Consider the following 16,522-nt stretch of genomic DNA (forward strand, 5'->3'; position numbering starts at 1 on the left):
TGTGTATGTATACGCAAGACGCGCAATACTTAAGAACAAATACTAAGTACGAAAGTATCTTTGACATACCTATTCCAAACGTATATTCTAGTATTTACGCTTCACCTCTAGTGTGCAAGTTGACTGGGGAAGGTAGTTTTGCACATTCTATTTTTGGTTTTGCATATATATTAACCACTCACATATTGGCGTGTATCACGTGGTTTATATATGGTTGCGTGTGTCGACTTCAAATCGACGTTCAAAAGTACCCCTCAGTGCATAAGTGTTATACTTTTTAAATGTATTTATGGAGTCCCAAATTCCATTCGAAAAAGTATTCGCGCACGCGATTGTTGTCATTGTGGAATGTGGTTGTCAAGTAGTAAAATCTGACGTTTCTCTTCGATAATTGACGATCAATTAGTGAAATTAGTTTTTACATCGGTTAGGGTAGGCGTCAGGACTCCCACAAACATTAGTGTAAACATTTACAATTGAATTAGCAAGATGAGCGTCCTCAGCAAGAAGTGCGGGCCGCTGACCTCAAATCATTCCCTAGAAGCGAAGGAAGGAATCACGCCTTGTAGTATCACCCCCGAGGATGTTTTGCGACTCACAAATATAACAGACAATTATCTCTGTAGTCCAGAAGCTAATATATACGACATTGATTTCACGAGGTTCAAAATTCGCGATTTGGAGACAGGGACTGTTCTATTTGAAATAGCTAAGCCCCCTTGTGAAACCAACACTGAGAGTGGAGAAGGGGGAGACGCGGAGGTGCAAGAGGAGCCGCTGGACCCGAATGCCGGGAGATTTGTTCGCTACCAGTTCACACCACAGTTCTTGAAGCTGAAGACTGTCGGAGCAACGTAAGTCCCTCATTGAATAATATGCTATAGAAAATATCAGTAGTATCTGCGAAGTAGCATCTTCCTGTAGTAGATTTAATTCATTTAATGCAGTTTATATTAAGCAGTCCTTTGTTGTCTGAGTTGAGATGGAGATCTAGAAAATATTTTCTGTTTTTAGATTCATTTCATGTCTCTCTGGTTTCTATTACTGATCACTTTATTGAAATTATTTGAAAGAATTAAGTAAATATATTTTGCCACAAACCATGCTCTGTTAAAATGGGAACTTGCTGTCTAGCAGTGCCCTCACTGTTTTTGCGCTAAAATTGTCAAATTAAGCCAAATCTCGACGGTATGAGAAGTAATTATGAACTTACCTTGGGGCAAACGTATTATGCTTCATTTTAGTTGAAATAGTAAAGGAAAAACATGGAAAAAAACAGAAAATATAGTTTGAGAATATAGTTTGAGATAGACATTTATTAACAAATTATAAGCGGCCATGTTGATTTCTAATGATGTAATTATTTTTACAAGTTTACTATACTACCTAACCTAACCTAACCTAACCCAACCTAACCAGTGGGATATTTTGATAAATATGTCATATTTATTTTGAGTGTAAAAATGAAACGAAGTGAAATTTGTTCTAAGTGAAAGCTTTGCACCTGAGAACAATACCACGGGCACAGTTTGAGATCATCAGGAATTATTAATTATGTCGGGAAAGTGTTAAATTTTACTGGGCACTCGTAGTCAGCGTATACCTTAAAATGATACTGGTATGGTTTACACGGTTTCGCCAAGAGGGGAATTCAGGGGATATAAATCACCGGTCTGGCGTTTGGCGAGAGGGCCCAAGCAATCGTAGTACACCTTACAAAAAATAAAGTGCCCTTCAGATAATTTTTTTCATATAAACCGCACTATACAAAATGTACAATTAGTATTAATTATTACTAAGGTACCTACAATTAAAAAGTTACTTAACCTTCAAGCCTACTGCCCTACTGAAAAACATGAATACCGTATACTACACGAGGGGCTCATATTCTCTCGTGGCAGTCATCATCAAAATTTGGGAAAAAATTCGGTTTATGGGAGTCACTCGAATAACCGAAATTGAACTTGATTTAGACTAATTTAAGGCTGGGGAATCCGAATCTGTAATTAGGTGGGGGTCGGCACTATTAACTGAGTTATAGGGTTTTGAAATTTCGTACGCGATACATAGATACCTTGTTTTATTTATTAACTATGACTTAAGAAAATCAAATTAATGACTTTTTAATACCTTGAAATTTCAGAAGTGCCAACCAAAAAATAAAAAGTGCTGCCATATAATTTTTTTTTTAATTTTTTTTTTTTTTATTGAATAAATAGTTAATACATTATATCAAAAAAACAAGTCCTGCTAAGCCGATTGAATTGGCTTGTCAACAGGTGCTTAAAGTTAGTTTCAAATACATTTTTTAAAGTTATAATTTACATCTTATATCTACAGAATTAACAATTTTTTCATACAATATTTCATACATATTAAAATAAATATTTTTTTTCCGATAGCCAATTTTTCACCATATATTTAACCTTATTCATAGATTTACATTGCTTTATAGTGTCAGGTAATAAATTAAATATCTTCGGTATGTTGTATTCAAACGTTCTCTGTCCGTATTTATTATTAAATTTCGGAACTATTAACCCGTCATTGCGCGTGAATCTAGTACTGTATTTATGTTCTAATTTTTCTTTATGCTGCGGGGTAAATATATACTGAATTATGATTTTTTGCCATAGTATAGCCTTAACAGGTAAAATTTTGGCACTCTGAAACAGCAACGGTGTATTATGTCTCTGTTTAAAAATATTAGGGACGACTAGTAATTTTACAATTGCGTTTTGTACAACTTGGACTTGTTTCAGATTGGTTGTACTAGTATTTCCCCATATGGTTAATCCATATCTTATAATAGATTCTGCCATTGACATATAGATTATTTTAAGTGTTTCAATTGATAGGAAAAAATTTAATGTGTACATTCTGCCAGCAATTGATCTGAGTCTTTTACAGGTTTTTTTAATATGTTTGTCCCATTTGAAAAAGCAATCTACTGTAACACCAAGATAGACATATTCTATGCCGTATCATCTGCAAATACAAAATGTTTAACAAAAGAGAAAAGTTTTTTCATTATAGTTACATAAATTATATATAGTGTAGGTCCCAATATGGAACCTTGTGGAACTCCTGCAGATACATTCTTTGTTTTACTAAAAGTATTATTTATTTTGGTACATATTTTTCTATTTCTAAGATAATCTTTAAATAAATTTAACACATTTCCTCTTATTCCAATTTTTTCTAAGGTTTCTAGCAGTTTTTTAGAGTTAATTGTGTCAAAAGCTTTAGAGTTATCGATAAATAACACAATAACATGTAATTTATTATTTAATTGATTATTTATGTAATTGGAAAAATCTTGCAGTAATTTTTCAGTATTTTTTTTTCTTTGAAAGCCATATTGATTGGGATCTATGATAGCGAATTTTTCAATGTAATTATTTAATTTATTTGATAAAAATTTTTCGAGAATTTTTTCTAACGCAGGTAGTATACTAATAGGCCTATAATTTCCCAGTTCAATGTGTTTTCCACCTTTAAATATTGGTCTAGTAATGCTACATTTAAATTCTTGTGGAATTTTTGCTTGCTTTATTATCGTATTGATTAAATGAGTAATTATTGGCCCAAGAGTTTTTATATTTCTTTTTAAATCAAACATTCTTATATTGTCAATACCTGTGCTTTTAGAGTTCTTCATTTTTTTAACAATGTTTTCAATATCAGTTATAGTAGCTCTTGGTATAAATAAAATATAATATCAATGCATGGAAAATTATAATAAAATTATAATATAAAATATAAATAATAATATCAATGCATGGAAAATTCAGAAAATTAAATATCATTTGCCAGATTTGTAGTTTATTATTTAAAATCTTGTAAATATTAAATTTATATATATATATATATATAACCTAACCTAACTGTGATTTTCTATAACAAAAAAATGACCCTTTAATAACGCCCACTCGCGTCCCCTTTAGAGTTTTATCCCAGTTTTCAAGTAGTTTGTGGGCTACGCTAGGTTTGTATAAACTGGTTTGTGATTTAATTCTAATACCTTTTTTTCATGTTATTTCCTGTTACAAAAAATTGCCCCTTTAATAATGCCTGCTCGCGTCCCCTTTAGAGTTATATCCCAGTTTTCAAGTAGTTTGTGGGCTACGCTAGGTTTGTATAGACTGGTTTGTGATTTAATTCTAATACCTTTTTCCCATGTTCTTCTGCCTACTCTAACCCAAACTAAAAACCTTACCTATTTTGTAAAAAAAATATTATTAGTATATGGCAACACTTTTCTTTTTTTAGTTAGCACTACTGAAATTTCAAAAGTAATTAAATAGTCATTAATTTGATTTTCTTAAGTCATAGTTGATAAATAAAAGATGGTTTCTATGTATCGCGTACAAAATTTCAAAACTCTATAACTCAGTTAATAGTGCCGACCCCCACCTAATTCTTACAGATTCGGATTCCCCAGCTCTAAATTAGTCTAAATCAAGTTCAATTTCGGTTATTCGAGTGACTCCCATAAACCGAATTTTACCCAAAAGTTGGAAGGGTTTGGTTGTCGGTAATTTACCGCCGTGCGCCCGGTGATGTGACTAATTTCTCCGACCATCCGAGGAAAATGTGAGTAGTCAATTTCGTGTTTTTTTCTTGTTTTATTGCATGTATGAGTAAAAACATTAATAAACTAATGTTTTGCAGTGCTTTGCATCCAACAGGATCATAATTATGTGCTATCATTAAGTGTTTTACCAAAATTACATTGGTACTATCATCAATTTCATGTTTTTTCTTCTTTATTATTAATTTATTAAATCACTCTCTCCCAAGTATGATTACCAATTTATTCATTATAATAAATATCTTTAATTTTTTATTGTTCTTTAAAGTATTTTCTCGCTAAACTACAATTAAGCAGTTTGTTAACAGGATCTACCAATTATGATGAAAGTATCTATACTTAATATTATTACTAATACATAATATTGTTGCTACACATAACATATTCAGATTATTTTTATTATTGGCACACATAATCCAAAATAACACTAAATCTACATGCTAATAAATAACAAGTATTTATTTATTTATCAATGCCCTTTTTCGGGGCTTTTACATGAGAATATTAAGAAATATACAATATTTATTGTACATAACTGAATTGCTTCATTAATAACATTTTATATTTGTTTAAAGATAAATTGAAGATGTCCACGGACTTGGTATAATTGTTTCCCTCCATTAGTATTCTTGGCAAAGAGGAATACATACGGGAGTTAGTCCCAGAATTTCTGCACTGAAATAAATCCTGACTTCTAGTATTACGTTGTGGAATTCGAAAGCTTATGACTAATATAAAGTATTTCTACTTATGAGCCCTGTTTTCAGCGGTGACCGGATAAATCATCACAATGATAATTCATCACATCTTTAAAAAGTTATATAAAGTCATGGAAAGTGATGAAACAAAAACTTTATTAACTGGGTTAAGTAGGTTATGTTAGGTTAGGTTAAAAAAATAATTTTTTCATCGTTTCTAATGACTTTATATCACTTTTTAAAAGTGTGTTGAATTGTCACTGTGTTGAGTTATCATGGAACCGTTTTCAGCATATATCTGAATATATTTGGGAATTTACAATTTTTTGTGTTACTTGGCAAAATGTTGAACATTTTGGGCACGGTCTATTCTAGGGTTTCATTGTCCGTATTTATAGTTATATTTTTGAGCAAGAATGCCTTCACTCTTTGTGAACCTAGTGTTATGTTCATATTCCAATTTATTTTTATATTCAGAGTATAGATGTATGTTAAATCAATATTTTATCCCATAGTACGGCCTGCACAGGCAAGATATTTAAGTTTCGATACAACAATGAAATGTTAGGTTAGGTTTAGAAGTTTCGATACAACAATGAAATGTTAGGTTTCGGTGAATTTTTTTTTTTTAAACTAGCAATTTAAGTATAGAATTTTGTACTTATAGAAGGTAATTTAAATTAGTTTTGCAAGAATGTCCCCAAGCGGTTATTCCATATCGTAGAGTGGATTCTGCGAGAGATAGGTAATGATTTTTTAATATTCACAGGAACGAACATTTCAGTTTATATAATTTATCCACAATCACTCTTTTACGCATGTTATTTATTTGAATGTCCCAATTAAAATGGCAATCAACAGTCACTCCCAAATAAACGTATTCATTTACCATTTCAATTTTATCGCATTTGCAGTGCTGCAAAATGTTTTGATGAACACATGTAAAATTGTAAGATATTATTTCAGGTGTAATCGAAACTAAGGCATTGTATGTGGAGATTGTAAACTAAGACATTGTATTATTGTTTCATAGTGCTTTCACACAAACGAAGTATTGAATTCCGTAAGTCTAAACTTAAACTTTAGGGTGCACAGTTTACACCCGCGCTGTGCAAGCGAGTTTCCTACAGAGCATCGGACCATCCCTTTATTGAAGAAAGCAAACACTTTGTGGCTTGACATTAAACAAAATGAAACAAACACTTAGTTTTAAACCACTTTATTGCGTAATAAAGTGGTTTAAAACTAAGTGTTTGTTTCATTTTGTATAAGGCATTGTATGCGGAGATTGTATGTGCATCAATTTGTTTTTTTGGTATTTATGATTAGGCCTGCGTCATGTGACCATTTTATTAGCGACGTAAAGTTTTGTTGCACACATTAAATAGCAACAGATAATTATTCATCAGATATGACAAGAGCCGTGTCGTCAGCATATACATGTGAAAAAAGTTTTTTCATTAATGATACAAATCTCTCAATAGTATAAAATAAAGTCACTTTCCGCGTCTGTCTGCTTATGCGCTTAGTTCTTCTATTTTTGATAGGGTTTTCACTATCATTTAGAGAATTTCTTCTGCAAGCTTTATATATATGACATGCATATTATTTTTATTTTTTATTGTTGATACATTTTTTTTACAATATTTCATATTTCAATTTAGTAATGTTGGCCTCACTGGGTTGTTTACCCGTGCTGAGGCCCCCATTTTATAATTTAAGAATTTATACATTTAAAAAAAATAAAAGAAAAACAACATTAAAATAAAGATAAATTTAAAATAAAAAATAAAGATTAAAAATTAAAATATAATTATAACACTAAAAGAAAAATATCAATAGAGAATGTAAATCGGCATTTATAATGATATATGTGTTTGTGCGTGTTGCGTGTTTTATATATTTTTTTTGTGTTGCGTGTATATGTTTTATTCTTTTATGTTATAGTATTTTGGTAATATTGTCTTTTTGTTCTTTAATCCATTTTTTTATTTTGTGTTTGAATTTATTTTTATTTTCCTCAATTTTTGTTTCAAGTGGAAGACTGTTGAATGCTTTAATAACGTGGTATTTATGGTGTCTTTGTCCAAAGGTAGTGTTTACCGTCGGAGTTTTTATGTTTTCTTTGTACGCTTGTCTGACCGGTCTATTAGTGATATTTTGTGTTTGTTGGGGTTTGTTTTTTTGGTCGAAAATGACATGCATATTATATTTATAGAAAGTAGATAAGATTCAATGTTTTTTAATTAAGTTGTAAAAAAAATACTTTTGGGCGCTTACATTGCTAAAGCGGGCTAAACCTTATGAGATACATCAAAATAATGTACTATGGAATTGTATATCTTAAAAAGTCCTATAGAAATGTCCGCCACGGTATATGTCTATCTCCCAAGGATAACTCCCAGCAAGGCCGGGTACACATCAGCTAGTATAATATAAAGGGTAGGTCCCAAAATTGAGCATACACCAGCACACAATTTATTTCCCACTCATTTATTCTAATATTTTTATACATATATGTCTATTAAATAAATAATTTTTAAACAAATTTGATAGGTTTTCTGTGATTCAATTGCTTTTAAAATTATTAATAATTTTTGCAGATCAATTGTGTCAAATGCTTTGGAATTATTAATAAATAATACTAACACATGCCTTTATGGTTTAATTCATTATTCATATAATTCTAGAAGTTCCGTAGTAATATTTCTGTCCTTTTTTTCTTTCAAAAGCCATGTTGTTTTTGGTCTAATTTTCTAAGTATTTGTTTAATTTTTAAAGAAATATATTTTTCAACTGCAGACAAGATTGTTTGTATATCGGGCTAGTAATAGCACATTTAAGTTCATCAGGAATTTCATCTTGTTTAATAAGTCTATTTACTAAATGCGTAAGGGGTCCTATAATATTTACTTGTATTGTATAATAATTAGGACCTTCCTTCCCAATAATTATTGTAGACGTAGTAGGTACCTTTCATATCAAATATACCTACAGTAGGTTAAATTATGTTTTAAGGTTTTTTTAAACTTTTTCGGAGCACGCTTCACATGTAACAGGTTTTATTAGATAATAATAATATCGCCTGCGTCATACAAATTCACATGTACAATCTCAACCAGCAGTTGTAACATGTATATATAGCTACGATAATGAAATAAAAGAATTTCAATATTACATTTAATTCAATATCGCATAGAGCTAGAGATCTCTTCTTACAACAAAATTAGATTAAAACTCAGGGGTGAGCGGCAATACGAAGTATTATACGCACGGATGGAATTTATCATGGTAGCAAAAGTTTGAGTGTGACATTGTGTAAAGACATTAAATATCTGACCTGTTAAACGAGAATAGGGCGCCATGCAACATACACACATAGAAAGTGTTGCAAAATTTTGAAGAGGATCAACCCGATGACCAGCGAATTAATTTATCTAGCTGATTGCGTCATCGCGTCACCTGGAAATCTGTCGACTGTAGCGCTCGCTCGTATCCTCCTTGTAGACGCGACCACACCGGCTGGCTGCCCGTTTGGTACTAGCGTTCTGAAATCCTGACTCGAGCTTCCTTCTAGAACGGCCCATAGTGCACTCATCCCAAAGACTACATAGCGGTCTTGTAAGAAGTTTGATAATTTGTGGCGGGGCAAAAGTGAACTGCTACACACAAACCCAGAAGATATTGAGAAAATCCTCCTCGAAATAGATGCGGAAGAAGAAAAAAATGGAGTTCAGGAGGACAAAGTGGACTTCCCTGATGATATTGATATGTATCTATTATGGATATTGTGTAGAATGAATGCCTTCCTATTTGGACCTAGTACACTAATATTGTGATTAATTGCCCAACTTTCATGAGTAATAACCGTTTATTGTATATCTATTTTATATAATGTCCAAGCTTTAATAAATGTTTTCATTGTATGTGTTTTGATGATTCTAATAAATAAATAACCCCGATTACAAAGGTTTATGGTGAGACATACCTGTAAAATAAGCTATATTAAAATAGCTCGTAAGCTGTAAAATAAGTGATTACCGCCCCGCTCCCACTTGTAATAAAAAAAGGCGCGCCTGCATGAAGGTTAAAAGATTACAGTTTTTCAGTACTTGGGAATTTTCGTCGTGCATCTGATTCTATTTTCGTCGTAACTACAAAACAATGTTTTTGTAAATTGTGCCCTCTTACCAGATAATGTGTTTATATATTTATTAAAATAATATGTATCCTTTACTAACTCAAATAGATGTTATTGTAAAAAGATTGGTTAGTAAATATACTGACATTGTTACAGGGTTGAGTTCACGGTAGGCGGGCGCCCGGTGAATCACTTCCGCATGATTGAGCGCCACTTCTTCCGTGACACGCTGCTGAAGACCTTTGATTTTGAGTTTGGCTTCTGCATCCCGTACTCGCGCAACACCTGCGAACACATTTACGAATTTCCCACGCTGCCGCCTGATCTGGGTAAGCCACTATTTTATCTCATCTCGACTGCTTCCCCACGAGTATCTCAGCTGCCTCCGTCCATTGCAGGCCCATTGCTTTTCTAATGATTTAAATTAAAAATAAATGTGTTTCCCATTCTTATGATACCCTGAATAGATAATTCTTTAAATTGTGAAAGAAAACTGACCTTTCGACTCATAAGCCGACGGATGATGGCGGTAAGTCACAACGGCGCTTGCCGTTAAGCGACATATGTCACCATCCTGCATTCAGAAGCCGGCTATAATTATATTGCGGCCAGCATAATTGACGTACCTTTTTTTTTTTTTTTTTCTTTTTTTAATTTAATATTTGAAAAAAAAATTTTTTTACATAGATAAGTATACAGGACATAGACAAGATATAAAACAATAGAAATTAAAGTAGCCTTTCCTCACCATAAAGAGACAATGCTCTTGTGTTTGGTGAGGGAATTCTAGTTCAATTATATATATGTTAGTATTAAGGTAAATAAATTAGTAAGAAACAACACAAGATTTAAACAATATTACTTCTAGATGTAAGTAGTGAACGTATTTTGGACTTATAATAGTTTAAGGTAATTTTTTAATTTAAGGTGAAATTCCTGAATATTTTCGATATTTTTTAAATTTAATGGAAGGTTATTAAAATAAATTATGCCTAGATAAAGATAGGTATTTTGAATGAGCTTATTGTTAAATTTTGGGATTTTAATAGTTTTCTGGTATCTTGCTGATGTATTGAATTGCAAGTTATGAGTATTTGACTGTATTTATTTGTAAATTTGAAGTATTGAATATTTTTGATACATTTTGTCTACTGTAGGTACTTTGCAAATTGAAAAAAGAATTTCAGTAGAAAATTTTGACGGTTTTTTCAAAATTACTTTGTTTACCAATCTTTGAACTACTTTAAGTGGGTTCAAAATTTTATTATATGTTCCTCCCCAACCAATAATACCATATTGTAATATAGATTGAACAATCGCATAGTACACTCTTTTTAGGTTTTCTAGTCTAATAATATTTCTTAGTCTTATAAATATATAAATACATTTCCTAATCCTTTTGACGAGTTCACAGATATGTGTTTTCCATTTAAAATGTTGATCTATATACACCAAGATATTTGATTTTGGATGTTGGACTAAGGATAGGACAAGTTTGATTGCTATTTTAGTTCTGCTACATTTGCGTTGGTGTATTATAATGTTTAACTCTGGTTCTGATTTAAATTTATTGATTGAAAATGGGATAAATTTTGTTTTTTCTGTGTTTAAGGGGAGAAGATTTTTATCGAACCAATTTTTCAGTATATTAATATCAGCATTTGCCAAGTTATTAACAGTATTCCAATCCGTTCCTTCGATTATTATGACAGTGTCATCAGCATACAATATTATTTGCCCATTTAGTTTTTGTATGAATATGTCATTAACATAGATGATAAACAGTAACGGACCCAGGACTGTACCTTGCGGTATGCCGAATTGACTCGTTTTTGGCAAACTAAACACATTGTTAATTTTTACGACTTGAGGTCGTTTGGAAAGGTAACTTTTTACCCATTCTAGAGCTGTACCATTTAATCCAATGTTTCCTTTGCCGGCCTGTCTTCAACGGTGATTAAAATACAGCAAATATTGTTAGAATAGGAAGAAGACGATGACTTGTTGCCGTATCAGCTATATATATTTAAAAATAAGAAGACTAGTCCTACCAATAAAAAGGTACAGAATAGAAGAAGACTCCTAACACTTAAATGGGGATTATTGCCGGTTGTATAAAAACTACTTTCATTTTGCGTTATGTTTAATTTTTATAGATCTTGTTTAAAAAACTACAAGAAATGTCAGTTTACAAGTCCGTTACGTCTGCCATTATATGACAATTTCACAAACAATCTTTAATTCAGTGTTTTAACTGGACGGTCATTCTGTCTCAAACCCCAACCATATTTATTTCTTGGATTATTGATGAGCTTGCAATGTTGTATTATTCAACATTTAACCCTCTCGCAAGGAGGGGGGTGATGCACTTCCCCCGAATGAGAATTTTGTGCGATATCTGAGTTGTTTTTTTACATCACATGCTCCACATTGTAGGTAATCTTAGAACAACCACTCTGTAATCGATCTGCATGTAATTTTTTTATTACCTGTTACTATTTTTTAAGATAATTAAATGATATCTATTCAATTCGATGAAATGACTGTCCCTTTCCCCCTGCTTGATTCTTATTACTTTAAAAATAAATCATTACCGCAAAGAAGCTGCGAGTGTGGTTGTAAAAGGTGCATTTTACAAGAAAGTTACTGTTTTGAATTACTTAGGACGGGTTGTTTCAGAGAATTTGAACAATTCTTCAAACTTCAAAGTTAATTCAATGTTCTGTGAAACATTTTTTTAAAATTCTGTTATTATTTCAGTTCTGTCAAGCAATTAGCCCATAATGATATAATAACAGAACTTGAATGGGATCTTCACAGAACCAGAAAATAAATGCTTAAATTTGATGAATTGTTCAAATTCTCTGAAACATCCCATCCTTAGTGTTTGACTACAGGGCGAAGATGTGCGATGTCCGGTTAAAACGGTAGGTACTAACTAATATCTGAATGTTACTGGAAAGGGCAAAAGGAATTTAAAAGACACAATCACTTCGCAATATATGGGGGACCCTAGTAACCCCCTTTTAGGTGACATGTTATTTTTACCTCCTGAAATGTAGAGGTTAATAAGAGTTTGACGACATGTTGTTCGGTCGTATTGGATTAAGCCATTGCATGTCTCTTGCATGTTAGAACTATTGATGTTGTGGATTAATGGTTCCAAGGGGTAATAAATTTAACGACTGGTCAATAGCCCAGCCGTGTAAACAATTTTCAATGGGATTATTTCAATCACAATAAGAAGGCAAGTGTGTTTAGTGGGTCTGACATGCAATGGTTTGCCAGTAATACTAATAAATTTGTTAATTTTATGTTATCAATGTACTGTTTGGCTTTTTGTGTTTTGGTGTGTTTGAATTTCGAATTTTTAATTTGTGTATAATGCTTTTAAGAAGATTACGAATTATCTGAGATGTTATACAACGTAAATTTATCTATGGACAGAAGGTTTTTTGAGGGCTGGTAACTCTATCCACCACTGTCATCCATTGGGTTTTGGGAAACTCTTGGAAACCTGTTTTTTTAATTATTATTTTATGTGTTTTCCGCGCAACTCCAAACTGCCTGGAGCCCGTGAGACTATGGCATCCCATGGTATCTTGTGAGGTTGAAGGGTGTGGGGAGGGAAAGGAAGGTTAGGATTCAGATCTGATCAATTTTGAATAGTGGTAATGACCACCATGGTGAAGGCACCAGGGCGATACTTAGAGTATTTATAACTTACAAATCAAATGTTTTAATCCATGTTTTTTTGGCATCTTTTAAAATAAGTTTTATCAATTTTATTACTTTATATTTTTAATTGACGGCCGGCGTGGTCTAGTGGTATACGCTTTTGACTACAGATCCGAAGGTCGCGGGTTCGAACCCGGCGTGCGCAAATAAATTTTATTTGATTAATTTGTGTTATTTCACAATTAATTAATTTAAAATAATGTATAGTATATTTGCGGCACGTTCCAGAGTGGAAGATACTCTCAGTAACGCCCTGGTGTAAGACCACCATTCAGAATTGAAACGTTGCTTGAAATGGCTTTAGCCGTGTTTGGTGACCAGATCTGAATAGCCAGGTACTTCCCCACCTTCCTCTTCCCCATCTCCCTCCCCTCCCCAATACCCTCAACCTCACAACATACCCCAATTGGGGATGCCATAGTCTCACTGGCTCCAGACGGGAGCAGTTGGGACTCTTGTGCGGTAATACTGTAAAAAAAAAAAAAAAAAAAAAAAAAAAAAACTTCCTGAAATCCTTGGGGTTACCCGGGCTTTATGCAGAGTTTTAGAAAATCATATGTAGACAATAATATTCCACTTATTTTGAATTGAAGTATCAAAATTCTACTTTAAAGGGTGGGAAAGGGGGATGTGGGTGGTTTTTCAAGATCTCACGTAGAAAATTTCATCAATCTCTGAATAAAATTGTAGATTTGTATAAAAACAAAGCCACACCACCATAAAAATATATAAATTTGTTTGTTTTAGACCACTTTAATTTTAATTACACTCTTACCGGTTTTGAAAGCACCCTTCCTTCGTCAGGAGAATATTAAAACTAACCTATGATACAAAATATAAGATATATATATCGACCACTGGTTTATTGACATCTCCGGGATCGCAGGGTTCTGGCCATCTCTCAAGAAACCAAAACAAAGAAACCACAATATATATGCAGTTATACTGATATACCATTTATTTAGCAACAAGGTTATGCATAATATTACTAAATTAGCTTAAACTATTGTTTGGAACAATTGTACCTTGGAAGTTATCTGGTGTATCCTCTATGATTTGTAGTCGTAGGGATACTTGATTAATTGGAGGATATGGGCAACTTGTAACACTAGATTATATAATCCTTAGAAGTCCCTATACCAATTTGAAATAAAATGATTGTCGCCAATTTACTACCTTTCAACTCCTTAGCCTCAAGTAGGTCAGTGAAATTAATTAAGGGAAAATTGATCTTATTTCAGGCAACACACTTCTATCAGTTTATCTCTTCGGTGGTTAATACGAATGTGTTTAATTTCCAGTGGAAGAGATGATAACAGCCCCGTTTGAGACCTGCTCCGATAGCTTCTACTTCGTGGAGAACCGGCTGGTGATGCACAACAAGGCCGACTACGCGTACAACGGCGGCGTCAACATATAAACACCTCCCCGCCCTCTGTATTACCCTCGCAACTATACACTTCTTTACACACCATCCCCACTGCTAAGTCATACAACTGTCATGATCACAGACCATAGAGGTATTTATCATTTTGGCATTCGTTATAATAATTTATGTTCAGCATGTTCATAACAAATAAGTATCCACACACAATTCGTTAAGAAAGTATAGAAATTTAATAAAATGGAACAATTTTTGTCCCTACTCTGGCAACACAGAGTAACACCAACTTTGGAACAAATGAGTACATTCAAATGTGAGGTTATGTTTGACATTCACAGGAAAAATGGCATCACTCCTTTTTAAAGGCTTTTATTCTAATACATTAAAACGTTTTCCATTATTATTACGCGAGTAGCAGTGCATGGAGGCCGGATTTGGTAGTTTCCGGTTGTTCGGCATTTGGGCTTTGGAGGTCAAAAGTAAGAGAGGTTGAAGTAAAAATAGTGGATCCAATTTTTTCGCTTTGTGTCTTATCTAAATATACGTCAATGGGGATAGTCAGAATTCCCGACAAATAAATAATAATATTATAGGTACTTTATCAATTGTCTGCTATCTCCAAACAAACACTTTGTTTTGAAAATGAAGCCTATTTTAAAAGCAAAAGTTCATCAACCAAAATTAGTATTTTAACTTAAAATTTCTTCACTGGCTCTGGGCAGTTGACATATTTTCCATGAAAGATAAATAATCCCGCGTTATGAACTTTACATGGCAATATTTGAAAAAAAACTACCATAATTATAGTAAGAATATGTTGCTTCTGCAATGATGTAGGATAGCTAGCAAAAATAATTAAACCCAAGCAACAATCAAACAATGTTGCAATGCAATTAAAAAATATTGTTCAGTATACAAACAATTTGTCAATTTTCTTTACAAATTAAAATACTTCTATGGTCTTGCTTCTAAACAGACACGCTTATTTATTCACAAAAATATTGATAATAGGTTAAAAAGCAATTTTTTCATTTGCAACAACAATTCACGTTTTTGTGTGATTTTTATGATATGCATAAGAAATACTGAAAAAAAAATCATGTAACGTTACCTTTTATTTTAAACAAACTGACTTCGGCTCCATATGTTCCAATGGTCATAAAACTATCCATACCATATTTACCGAGAAGAAGTCAATAAAATGATCTTAAATTAGACATTACTGTAGAAAGTTGTAGTGACTGACTGAAACTAGATTTACAGCCGAAACCAACGTTTAGCTTCTATTCTAGTTTCGGCCGAGACCGCAGACGAAAGTTATTTAAATAAGTAATTTACATTTTTACTGTTGAACTGTTGAGTTAATTTAAGTATTGTTAAATAAAATGCATAATGAAATAAAAGACAGCAATTCGTTGAATAAATTAATTTGCTTTTGGTTTATCAATGTACGCTGTAGTTACATAAACTTTAAAGGAATTACTAAAGATCTTAGAACTATGTAAACATATCAGCCTAGTCTTTGTTAGATAATAGCAATATAATAACTAATTATAATTTAAACTAACTTATATACAGGGTTTTCCAATAAGAGGTGTTATTTTGATATTCAATCGTAAAAGATCAATGGTTTCGTTGCTTGTGTGGCACGTAGCGCCGTCTTGTTGAAAGTAAACGTTGTCCTGATCAATACCATCCAATTTCGGCCATAAAAATCATTGATCATCTCTTGATAGCGCAATCCATTCACCGTAACTGTTGCTCCAGCCTCATTTTCAAAAAAGTAAGGTCCAATGACTCCGCCGGACCATAAACCGCACCAAACAGTCACACGTTGAGGATAGAGAGGTTTTTCAACAATAACTCTTGGGTTTTCCGAGCCCCAGATGCGACTATTTTGCTTGTTGACGAAGCCACCGAGGTGGAAATGGGCCTCATCACTCAAGATGATTTGCATTTGATTCACT

The 16,522-nt window shown here is 32.7% G+C and overlaps 1 protein-coding gene across 1 annotated transcript; it reads left to right on the plus strand.

The window, feature by feature from the left end:
- Nucleotides 1-354: 354 nt before the first annotated feature.
- unc-119 (unc-119 lipid binding chaperone) lies at nt 355-16,256 on the plus strand. Its single transcript, XM_089645473.1, has 3 exons — nt 355-854; nt 9,590-9,762; nt 14,473-16,256. Exons 1-3 carry the CDS (start codon nt 490-492, stop codon nt 14,589-14,591), a joined length of 657 nt encoding a protein of 218 aa, XP_089501599.1. The 5' UTR covers nt 355-489; the 3' UTR covers nt 14,592-16,256.
- Nucleotides 16,257-16,522: the final 266 nt, after the last annotated feature.

The sequence above is a fragment of the Hesperophylax consimilis genome, chromosome 22 (genome assembly GCF_061612785.1).
Source record: "Hesperophylax consimilis isolate HC1 chromosome 22, BYU_Hcon_1.0, whole genome shotgun sequence".
In the NCBI taxonomy this organism is placed as follows: Eukaryota; Metazoa; Arthropoda; class Insecta; order Trichoptera; family Limnephilidae; genus Hesperophylax; species Hesperophylax consimilis.